This window comes from Solea senegalensis, linkage group LG5 (assembly GCF_019176455.1).
Source record: "Solea senegalensis isolate Sse05_10M linkage group LG5, IFAPA_SoseM_1, whole genome shotgun sequence".
Taxonomy (NCBI): Eukaryota; Metazoa; Chordata; class Actinopteri; order Pleuronectiformes; family Soleidae; genus Solea; species Solea senegalensis.
In genome coordinates, this window is record NC_058025.1 from 16,683,304 (window position 1) to 16,695,882 (window position 12,579).

A 12,579-nucleotide genomic window follows, 5' to 3' on the forward strand; every position below is an offset into this window, starting at 1 on the left:
ACCTTCTTTTTCCTCTTACCCGAGTTGCCCCTTTTTTCTGCACCCCCACCATCTTCTCATTTTCCTTGTTGTTCCTGTGGTTTGATTCCTGTGGTTTGATTCTTTTTAAAATTGGAGTTGATACTACAGAAGAGCTTTGACGAAGACGGCTCACCATCTAATCTAAGGGGTAAACTTTTGCTGGCTGTCATCAGAGGCACTGGAATAGTCACTTACGGAGGCTTTGGTTGGTTGAGAGAGTTTGAGTGTGAGTGTGTGTGTGAGAAAGAGGAAGATAGAGAGAAAAATGTCTGTATGTCAGCTTACTGTCAGCATATACCAGCTTTTACTTTCCTGGTTGCTTTGTGATTGTTTGACATGATATGTCCATGTGGGTCTCCTCTCCTCTCCTCTCCTCTCCTCTCCTCTCCTCTCCTCTCTAAGCCCTGTGGTTTAAATAATTCACATTCTGGTTAAAATTCAGACTCATACAAACACTCACTGATGTCTGTCTTGTAAGTCAGTGTGTCAAACCAATTTAGTAAACCCAATTCAAGTTTCTCTGAACAACAACACCACTCAGAGGTTTTAATTAACAATTTTATTTCAGAAGGACTTGAATATCAAAAAGCTTACTAGTATACCGTAGGCAATAATTTTACTAGGGACAAGCTGACTTGGGTTAATTAATTTGCATTTGGTACATCCATCACAGTTATACTGCACTATACCTTACTAACCCATACAAGGAAACAACTGTTCTCTGTACTCTCTTTTAAAAAGCTAAATTATAACACTTGAAGATAAAATGTTTTAAATTTTAACAGGGTGTTATTAGCAATAGAATAAGCCAAATGCGCTCACCTAATTTTTCCCTACCCTTTTAATGTTCACTTCATGTGAAGGTTTAATGAGGCATTAACTAATCCATGAACTCTCTCGTAGACTAGTAGCGTTAGATGTGATAATGTTACAAGATTAAACTTTAATATTTTTTCAAAGCAGCAGTACAAATAATGTGATGTAGATTCAATGCAAATGTCTAGACACTCTTTCATGTGTGGTCTTCAAAGAAGCTTTTGATAAAGGCTCTAAAGGTGATTCAGTTATTGCCGAATGGCACTGGCTGTTGCAAAGCAGCAGAAGTCATCAGTGATGTCAACAGGCACCGTCACCTGAAAATTATTATCCATAAGATTTCAGAGCAATTGAATTCTGCAGCAAACTGAAGGAGTTCTGAAACACCTTCACCCTGTCCCTAATGTTTAAAGCTGTGGGCAGCACTGTATGTTCATCTTTCTGTGTCTGGGAGGAAATTCAGTTACTGCTTAGCCAAAATGTACCAATTAAATTATGTTATATGCTGGCTCTAGTGGTATTCCTTACATGCAGATGTGGAAAGTGTGACCTAGGCCTTAACCTGTGTTGTAAGTAATTCTCACTACTTAACACTAAACATTTTTGGTCCATTCTATCTGAAAGAGGTATCCAGTAATCACAGACAGGGCCCTTGACTAACTGCTAGAGCATCAAGGTAAAAAAACCAAAAACCTTGATGTTAAAGAACAGTAGACACAAATGTGTATATAAGTACATACTGCACACAGTCAGGCACATGCACACCTCTTGCTGTTGTTAACACTCTTGTTGTGTTTCCTCCTTTTCCTCTCCTCTCCTGCACAGCCCCAGACAAACAGCACCAAAAACAGCATAGTCACCAGCCCCAAAGGAAACATCCCTTCACCTGCTCTGGTATTTACCTCTTAACCTTGCCTTCGCCTGTGTGTGTGTTTGTGCGTGTGCATCTGTCCCACTGCCGTAAGACCTTTACTTTCACTCTACCTCACCTGTAGTTTCACCCTTGTCTGTTTTGCCTCTCTCTGTCTTTAATTGATTGCTGTGATAGCCACACTGGTCACGAGGAGCATCTTAATCCAGCAGCGGTATTCCCCCCCACAGCAGGTGGAGATGCTATGTGACTTGCAATGGGGGTTGGTAGTGTGCTGCCGTGTCATTTCCCATGTCAGTCAAAGTTTGCCAGACAGGAGCATACAGCTAGTGTCAGTGTGATTTGTAGAGAAGCGGTTCCCCACTGCGTGAGCTTCCAAAGGTCTGCCGATTGTCCTTCCAGGACAATGCACATGGTCATAAGCCAAGGAAGTAAATGGTTCAGTGTGTGTAAATGTAATGCAATTAGTATTATTTGTATTAGTTGCCCCTAGAATGTATTTCTTAAATGATCATCATCACACTGGAGTGCATGCAATCTGTAAAACAGTTGTAAATGTCCAACCTGCAAATATCTAAATCCTGTATATAAAAATCAACAGCTTAAAGAAAAATGTCTTTTTTGTAAACTGGGCTCCACACTGCAGCCTTTTTGCAGTAATGACCTCTTTTTTGTCTCAGAAAAGTCCTAAAAACACTTTACTGCACCTCAGCAAAAACAATGCTGTGCAGGGTTCATTGTCAGTATCACTGATCAGTTTGAGATCTCTGCCCTGAACAAAAACTACATGCTACAGGAGGTGACAGCATGCACTCTTTTCTGTCTGCCAAAATGTCTCTGCTCTCAGTATTTTAAAATCTCATTCAATATAAATAAAAGGCTTATTTTAAATGTGAACAGCAAAAACTGCAAAAGTATACTGATGTAACATTTAATGACACATTTTCATGAACTCAAATAATTGCAATTATTGTCCAGCAGTGAGCCTTATTTAAATGCTGTGGGAGTAATAATGGGTCTGCCACTATTATAGCACATTATATCATTCCATTTAAAACCAGGCCATTCACCACACTCAATCATAAATCACTGGCAACTGAGTCCTAGATGCCACAGTAATGATCTCACCAACTTGAGTTTGGCTCCTTTTGCGCTCGGCACTCTAAATATAGTTTTATCACACTGACTGTACAAAGGTACATCTCAGCATTTAATGTTAATAAATATTGTTGCGCACAAATGCAATCAATTACCAATAAATCAACATCATCACATTTTTTTTTTCACATTATTCAATTTTGTATTTTCGTTTCCTACCAGTAGCAGTATTTCTCTGTTAAATCATGAGCTAAATGGTAATCTCTCAGCCAACTTTGCTGGAAAGCTGCATCTCTTCATTAAAACACAAGTGATTTAATTACTTCTCTCTCCTCAGCAGGTGTGCCACTGCAGCAGTCCCACTTGAAGCTGACAGTGAAACTTAAATTTATTATTTTTATATTTTTTTGAGTGGTAACAAATAGTGATTGAGATCATTAGCTCCTCAGGAAAATGTTAATGACTTAATATATCAATTGTAAAGTAGAAGCTCATTTTCCCATAGTCTTGCGCTAAAACTGAAATCTGTTTGCAGCCATCATAGTCACCCTCTAATGGCAATATATTTCTGGGTTATCCTCACCCAGGAAACTGGAAAACTACATCTATGTTTTTATATATATTGTCTATGCTTTTTCCCTAAACTTTGAAAGGAGTAGGGAGTGGGAGGACGGCTGTGTTCTCCACGCTGAGCTGCAAGCTTACCATCGAGAGACAGACTGCCTTGGGTGGTATGACCCTATTTTTAGGAAGGGTCATGCTAAATATGTTTACATTAAAAAAGAACATCAAAATTAAACCTGGGCTAATTGAGCATCTGTGAGCAGCAATAATGTGAGTGTAGAGTCTGAAGTGACTCCATCAGCACTTGTCCCCTCCTCTCTCATGCAAACCCTAGGTACTTTGTTCTCGCTCATCATCATCTCCCAAGTCGCCACTGGTACCTGTTTCCCTGGGTAATGGTTGCCCTGACAACACCACCATCATCACCAGGGAGACAGCTGATGATTGGTCATCAAAGAGGTGTCACTTCCTGGGGTTGAGAGGAAAGCTGTAAATGGGGGGGTGGATTTTTTTAATTTTTACTCTACATCAAGTGCTTCTAACAGCCTGCGCAGAGCTGTAGAAAAAACAAAAAAACATCATGTACATCTGAATCATCAGCAGCCAGCGGGTGCTGTTAGGGTAGTGAGAGGGCAATACTTTTCCAATCCAAGCGTGTAAGAGGATGCACTAATTGCTAAAATGTATTTGTTTCAGTAAGGAATCCTGAAATGATGCCAGTACTCAGTGCTCAGGATTGTTTGCCTTTTTTGGCACAGCAGAACAACTTGGTTTCATCTTGTGGAGTATGTGAAGTCTTTTTTGCGGCCTGTGCTGGTCCCTTGTAAGATGTTGTGGCTGGTGGTTATCTGTGTCAATTATAGAGCAATTATATTCTATAAGGTGGCGGATTTTTTAAATAAAATTTTATAATCCTCTTAATTCAGTGCATATTTGCATCATGTATGGAGGCATTTTAGAATTATACCCGCATAAAACGGTAGAGCAGAAATAGTGTGTCCTCCATGTTCAGCAGCACCATAGATGGTTAAAAGTTTAAAGCGTTTCACATCCCTCTTTTCCTTCGGCTGTGTGTGTGTACTACCCATGCAGATAACAAAGCTGACTCCAAATTAGTTTCAGCTTATTCGCCGACCCTGTCCGTTTGCTCTCTTTTATACCAACCACAACAAGCACTTTCTCTTCATCCAACATTCATATCACTCTTTCTTCCTCTGAGTTAATTTCTTTTTTCGCAATTTATCCATCTCTGTCGACATTTATGTAAAAAAAAGTTTCTTTTTTTCCTCCCCCCTCCCCCGTTTTCTCTCCTTTCTCTCTTTCATTCCATATTCCTCTATCTCTCCTCCCCTCCTCTTGCAGGAACCTCAGACAACTGTCATCCATAATCCAGTAGACGGAACAAAGGTATACATCATTCCCCATTGCTGACCTGCTTTTGTCCTTTTTTTGTCATTCTCCTCCTCTTCCTCATCCTCTCCTGCCTTTTGATCCTTCTCTTTATCGTGCATCCGTGTGATCCCAAACCGTCACAGTTTTGCTAATGCGTATGCCCTCATGTTTGTCGTTATCATTAAAATATCTCTCATTCATGACTTTGTATGATGAAGACGTTTTTTGGTTGTTTTTTTAGATGCTGTGATCTAAATAATTTTAACTTGCACACACGTATTACTCCCCATTATGTTATAAAAGACAGTATTAGTATATGATAAAATTGTATTTATGAGTTTGTGCAAGTGGTATTATCACCAGTTATAAAGACTGTTCTTAAAGCTTAGCAGGTGAACAAAGACTGACAGCAAAGGTAATTTTGAGAACATATAAATATTACAGCCACCGGTATCAACCAGTCAAATGCTTCTTCATTGTGCTACATAATAAAGTAAGTTTACCTGACTAGGAAAATAAACATCTTTTGCTGGATCATGGAATTTTAAGATGTCAGATGTAGCGACTTCAGTTAGTCTGAATGTGTGTGTAATAGTATGTGTTTGGAGTAGGGCTGGGTTTACCGACTGTTTAAATTATAGCAATATATTTTTGAAAGCAGTGTTGAGTTACACAAAACCATTTATATCCATCGCTCTGAAGCTGTGGTCGTGTTTGCACCTCTTCAGAGGAGAGTTGAGTCTCCTCTGTCGGGGTGAGTGAAGGCTAATATATTTTTGCCCCATATCGTCCAGACTAGTTTGGAGGGAATGTGTCACAATTAAATATTTTCTGTGTGTGTTTGCACATGCATGGTAATCTATCTTTGTTCCTGATCCAAATCCTAGTATTGCCAGACTCTCTGCACAGGTTATCTCTGCTCTCATTCATCAAGGTCATGGTTGTACAAAGGTGTAAATAAGGAGCAACTGCACATGGCTGTAGATTCCTGAAGACATTTAAATTTTAATCCAAGAGGCTGAAGAGACCTCTAGTCTGGACCTTCAGTCCAGTTGTTGCTGATTCTCTTTACTTCTGGATTCTGGGCAAGTTACTTATATTGTGTGACCACATAATGTCAACAACATGCCCTTTTTATGGGTAAAAGAAAACAAACCTTAAACAGTGCCATTGGTCCATGAAGCTTGGTTAACCGAAGGTAAACTTTTCAAAGACATGATCAGAAAGGACCATCTCCATGTGTAAATGTGGACCTCTTGTGCTAAAAGGAAGCCGTCTGACTTCATCCTCCTACTCTATCTTCTTCATATAATGAGTTCATATGTGACACAATAGTTCCTCTTGAGGGTGGAGTTTAATATGTGGTCTCTTTAGACAGGTGAAGTGGAGAAAGGAAACATGGTAAAAGAGCAGGGTAACTTCATGTTTGTGACCAACACACTACTATTTTGAAGATACATTTTAAAAGAAAGCCGAAATTCCCTCATTGTTCACATGGCTGTAGAGGTACATAGTGTTGTCCTCATCTTTGGATGATGCGGCACCCTTTTTGGTCAAATGTCACCTGCCTCAGAAAGTAAATAAAAATTGATAATGTATTAAGTATTTGAAATGAAAAATATATATATTTACATGTGCATTTTAGCAACACTAAAAATGTCACAAATAAACATTCTCTCTGATTCAGAGAAAATAAACTGTAGGTGTAATCGCACGTTTAATAATATCTGTGTTATTGAAGGATGCTGGCAACAGCTCTCCTCCTCACACGTACATGTTTGTACACATGAAAAACACTTTCTCTTCATTTTTCTTCCTCTCCCCAGGCCAGCCGCTCTTTAATATGCCTTGAAAGCGCTTATGTGCTGTTATCTTGTGACGTTGTTCATGTACGTGTGCACCACTAATGAGGTCAATGAGTCTCTCAACTCTCCTTTACTTGCAGGGGAATTTAGGCTCATTTAATCTGCTAATTGGAAATTAGAAGCTCCTGTGGCTAAAGCCTGTGAAGAGTAGAAGACAGCCAGTCAGATAAATGTATAGATTACATCACCTTAGCATGACAGCCAATCAGCCTGTGAGAATCCCTTCTGCTCCTGTTACTAACAACGAAGGATGGATTTCATTGAGTTTTTCAGCAAGAGACAAAAGTGTCCTGTGGAGGAAAGACGTCATTCACACAAACACAAATGACACACAATGAAGCAGAGTAAAAAAAAAAAAAATGCTTTCACACTAAGAGTTAAAATGGAGTATGGATTGACTGCTGTCATGGTGGCATGTTGTGCTGATCGGCTGATGGACTAGGAGGAATGGTATGAATGTGTATTTGCCAAAGCAGATTAATGATGGTGACGAACAAACGCCATCCCATGTTTGGCATTTGGTCCAAGCCCCCCTGCTGGCCATGTGTTGTAACTGTAAAGTGTCTTTAGCTCTCAGCTATTGTGCGTCCTCATGTGCTTGTGTTACTGTGCTCCATCTCAAACTGACTGTCTGTCTCTGATCTCCAGGAGTCATCAGACAGTAGCAACACCACTGTGGAGGACGAGGATGTTAAAGGTAAGATGACAAAAAAAAATACATACTCACAAGACATTTTTACCATGTATAATTGTTTTTCAGCTGATTTATAATCCCAGAACTTCACTATCACACCAGAGAGTTATTTTATTGACCAAAAGAAGCTTTAAAAGCTAGGGGTAAGCCAGTTGACAGATAACACACTAAAACTGTGAGAAGAGGAGAATGGGCCAATTGCCTTTCAAGTTCAACTGTTATGTGACAATCAATTGAATAACCGTTCACTCACAAATGGAAAACATGATTTGTAAGCTGTTCCTTTTTGAGAAAGCTGAATCAATGAAAAGTGTGAGCTGTTGGGATCATTTTCACAAGATCACAATTGACAGTTGGAGAGAGAACTGCTAAAACCTCACTGCTGCTGATGCTCTGCTTCTCATTAACTTGTTTTTTTTCCAGCACTGTCACAAGCCTCAGGGTAGAAATGAATGCTTAATCCACCATGACTGCCTTTGTATTTGTAGTGAAATAGTGGCCATTTGTGTCACAATGTATCTCAACTCAGTTTACATTATGTAATTGTGTAAGACAAGTTTTGTAATGCAATTTATGTACCAACAACTACTCAAGCTAAATGAAGAGAAGTGGGGTTTTAAAAGTAAGCGTGGTATGGGTGGTGTAAACGTGACATAAATATAGTCACCAGCACAGTTACCATGCAGGTGCTGATAGCCTGCGACAAGTAAACGTCCTTATGATGCTGCTGTGGTTTGGCTTTCTCAAAAGTGTTGGCGTTTGGCTGAAACCTTAATACCAAGAAACACGCACCTTTGAAATACCAACATGCCTGTGCAAGGTGTCAGCTTGCTGAGTTGTGTAGTTTCCTGTGTGTATGTGTGTGTGTGTGTTGCTATTGGTGGAATTGTTTCTATGTTGGCCATATGACATATATTAGTGAATAACTTCAAAAACAGCTCTTATGTCTGGCCTTTTATTTTACCGGTGCGTGTTATCTTTTGGGTTCTGGATCTTCTCCACATCCAGGCTAAGTACAATGAGTCTAAATCAGGTCATGAACGCATCATTTCGGTGCCAAGCGTGCATAACAGAATGTGCACTTCCATCTCCTCCTCTCTCCAAAAGAGGTTTTGCTGCTATGTCACAAATTCCCTAGCAACCACAGCAGAGCCTCCGTGTAAGAATAAGTATTACACTTATCCAGTGATATTTAAGGGGAAAGTGCTCTTTTTTTACGGATTATTATTATTTTTTTTTTATTATTTTTTTTTTTACGAAAGTATTGAAGTCAAGATAGCCGGTGTTGGTATCATTTCAAATGTGAAGGGTCTCCAAACGTACTACAGTCCCATACTGTACTGCCCCCTGTACGCACAGTGAAAGTTCTCCTTCTGCCCATTTCCTTCCCTTCCGAAGTCCCAAATCGGACTCCCACCACCCCACCCCTCTGACAGGAATGGAGAGGACAAGGGCACCTTGGTCAGGGGGTCGGGGCTAAAGGGGCTGGCGTCTAAATTTAGTCCTGGTGGCAGGAAATAGAGACGGAGGACCCAGAGGGGTGTTGGAGACGCACTGCTCTGCGAGCGCCACCCTTGGATTGGCATTAGTCTCACACAGCAATTTTAAGGCTCCTAAGATACGAACTGGTGGATAGCACGGCTAGTGTCACAGAAAACTACAAGAGCCAGGTGAGGACAGGAGGAAGAGGTTGGATTGGTTTTTTTGTCATGTTTTTTTTTTTTTTTTGTAGAGTCTCAGGATAGTGAGTGCGTGACAGCTGACTGTAACCCAACACTTGTGCTGACTTTTGGAGCATGTGGACACTTACTGTTATGTTCTCAGTACTTTTATAGTTGAGAACATGTAACAGACATTTTTCCCGACTCGTTAATCTAGTCAAAGACATATAAGTGACAACTTTATTACGTAAGTTATAATTTATTGGGTTACATGCTGTTAAACTACTTGAAGTTCCTCTTCTTGTGACATCTGTTGATTTAAATGGATGATTCTTCACTGTATTTCCCAGGGATCATATGTCAGTCACGTAATGTGAGCTGTACTGTGGCATAGTTATTCAACCAATTTCCAAGAACAATGTTTTACCAGTGAGCTTTTCTCGCGAGAGTAAGAACCTTTGTGAGGAGGCACTGATTTATTTATCGTTTCTGTATCAGCCAATAAGAACAAGATTGAGCAAAACATTTGCTTATACAGACACTCATTTGGGTCAGCTATGTATACTGAAGAAACGAGTAAGAGACTAACATGGCTCTATAACTGTTGATTTATGATTATTATAAGGTGCTGTCATAGTGTGAAGGTTTAAGACAGACAGTCTTTTTCTTGAAAAAGACTGAATTAATAAAGACTATTGATTATTTTCTTGTTTAATCAAACATCTAAACTTGTCCATCAGGGATTTCCCAAACATCAAACAACATTTCCTCAAATATCTTGTTTATAAATACATATATTCACATTTAATTTGGTTATCAAAATAGTTGTCAGTTTGTTAAATTCTGGTAATAATCGCTTAATTGTTGCAGTCCATTTTGTGTTCTTGCCACAAAAAACTATGAAAATAAAACAAACAAAAACACCTGTATCAGCTAAAAGTTTTATTTTTAACATAGGTTTTGGCCCGGAACTTCACAGTTAAGACATTGCTCATTTAAAGTAAAAATTTATTGATAAAAATGTTGAGTTCTGTTTCATTTGAGCCTATTCAAGCTGTTGTAGTCATACCATTCTTCATTTGACATCTCTTTCTTGTGCCATCTGTTTTTTCTTTTTTTCCTGCAGACATTTTCTTTTCTTTTTTTCTCATTTGTCAGTGTGTGCCCATGTGTTACATTTCCCTCTGTGCCAGCTGATAAAACAGATGAGTGGTAATGAGTAACATCCAAATCTGTCATTATCATGGCCATCACTGCTGTCTTCATACATTTTCTGTTCACAGGAAGACTCCCAGTAAAGTTTCAGTAAAACCTCGCAAACAGCAGCAGCCATGGCAGTAAATCACACTGAAGTGGGGTCATTAACTGGGATAATGAGGAAAACATTTAGTTTTTTTGTAGGACTATCAGTGAAAACTAGCTGTGAGGAAAAAAAACAAAAACAAAAAGGTTGACTGAGTTTAACATTTTGTACATATCTGCCCCTCCATCATCACACCAGCTCTGGCTCGGCCCTCCCAGTTATTTCTCACTGTTACCTCTCTGTTTGTGGAATATGTGCGACTGGTTGTCATTCTTCAGTGGATACATGTGTTCTCATTCTTTGTGTATGTGTGCGTGTGCATGTTATCAGGGAAGAGCTTAGACAACAGCTCGCTTAAGGCGCAGTCCAGCACAAGCTCCCAGCCTGATAGCTCGCAAGGCTCCTCATCTGCTGTGTTTTGTAAGTCAGCATGGCCTGTGTGTTACAGCCGGTAACACACATACTGTATATGCTCTACTGGTAATTCACCCTTACTAAACCCTTTGCTGTGTGTAGTGCCTGCATACGCAACAAGACACGCAATGTCCCTCAAGTACCCTGACATACATGTCGATTTAATCAGCTCCCGTTGCACCTATTACTATTATTATTATTATTATTATTATTATCATTGTTATTGTTATTGTTATTGTTATTATTATTGTTATTATTATTGTTGTTATCATACTGAAACATCCAGTATCAGCATAAATACTTACATAAGAGCTTGGCGCTACACAAATGTCTGTTACCTTCAAACCATTGTCAAATGACTTCACACAATTCTGATTAATCAGTTCCACACGACTCCTCCAGCATTTCTCTGTTTAGCTGTGTTTGGATTGTTTAGACTTTTGTTGCTCGGTGACATTCCTGCGGTTACATTCCTGCACTGCACACAAGAAGTGATTTGTTTTATGTTAAGACATACAGTTAAGAGTCAGTTGAAAGGGATAAAGGCTTCTTGGACTCACCTTCACCCTGCACTGCTGCTGTATCCACACAAACGCTAGCTTGACTGAGCCTGTTTTCAGATAAAGGACCCAGTATTCGAGTAGTGTAATTACATTGTTTCTGTGATCAGACCAAGCAGAGACGCAATAATAACAACGACTAACCCTAACCCATTGCTGCCCCTTTACTACTCATCCTATGGTCATAAGTGTATGTGGAATAGCAAGACAACGCTAGTGACAGTCACATATTCATTTGTTATTTTTAAGCATGAGTTGTTTTTTACATTCCCTTCACTTTGTTGCAGTCAGACTGAAAAGCTCTAATAATACATCCAGTACAGTTGCAGTACTTCTAACAAATGTTTGATAAACCTCATCCTCTGTCACATTTGGATGGGTCTCCTTCTCGATCTTTGTCTATGTTCATGAAGTCTCTTATTGAAGTGGTCGTGCTTCCTCTCAAGTGCATTGTCTCCCATGTTCCTCCCTCCCAAACCTCAGCCGCTGCAAAGTTTGCTGACCTGCTGGGCTCAGTGCGCAGGGGCTCAGGGCCTGCAGCCGAAACTGAAGGGAGATCTGTCACACCACCTCCCGCTGTGCGCTCAGCCCCCTCCCCTCCACACACCCCTGCTGTCCCAATGCAGAGTGAGTAGACAATAGGGAGTGTGGCCACTGGAAACAGGGAGTGTGACCACTGGAAGAGAAAAACATGACTTCCTCTGTTTTGCTGCGAGATGATGCATGAAGGAGATTCTGTCTTTCACGTGTCCTTTTGGAAAGGAAGGACAGGAAGTAAAACTTCATGATTGATTTCCAAACTCTACATTGATCACTTCATTTACACGGATCTGTTTGTGTTATTCCTGCATCTTTTACAATGTCTTCAAGAAATTTGTTTTGAAGTCAACCAAGAGAAGAATTAAACATGTTGACACCAAATTCACACTACAGAATATTTAAAAACACACATAGAAAATAAAAGATTTGAGATTTGTTATTGTCATGTACCGTGTAATTAAAAACATGTTAAAAGGAAAAGGATTTGCAATAAATATGAAAATAAGTGCAAGATATATGTAAGGAAAAATAATAAGTAAAATACAACAAAATAAAATAAGAAAGGATTCAATAGAACTCTAAATTGAGGACACCAAGCAACGGCAGCCTTCCTCACCGGCGCCATCTTGACTCAGAAAAACAAGTGAATAACAAAACAAATAATAATGATATAGTATTTAACATTTCTGTATTAAAATACCAAAATAAAAATTTGCACAGGGGAACAAAATGAGACAATAAGACAACAGTTTCCATGATCCCACACTGCTGCCCAACATC

The 12,579-nt window shown here is 39.5% G+C and overlaps 1 protein-coding gene across 29 annotated transcripts in view; it reads left to right on the forward strand.

Annotated features, from left to right (window-relative positions):
• The window catches only part of camk2b1 (calcium/calmodulin-dependent protein kinase (CaM kinase) II beta 1), a 63,870-nt gene that overhangs the window by 44,567 nt on the left and 6,724 nt on the right, over window positions 1-12,579 (forward strand). For 6 of the 29 annotated variants that reach the window (XM_044026118.1, XM_044026112.1, XM_044026113.1 and 3 more), the window contains 5 exons: window positions 1,663-1,731; window positions 4,733-4,777; window positions 7,276-7,324; window positions 10,616-10,705; window positions 11,743-11,886. In XM_044026118.1, coding sequence (XP_043882053.1) covers window positions 1,663-1,731; window positions 4,733-4,777; window positions 7,276-7,324; window positions 10,616-10,705; window positions 11,743-11,886 — 397 coding nt within the window. The remainder of the gene's footprint in view (window positions 1-1,662; window positions 1,732-4,732; window positions 4,778-7,275; window positions 7,325-10,615; window positions 10,706-11,742; window positions 11,887-12,579) is intronic. The other 23 variants (XM_044026123.1, XM_044026126.1, XM_044026139.1 and 20 more) reach the window with 8 other exon arrangements.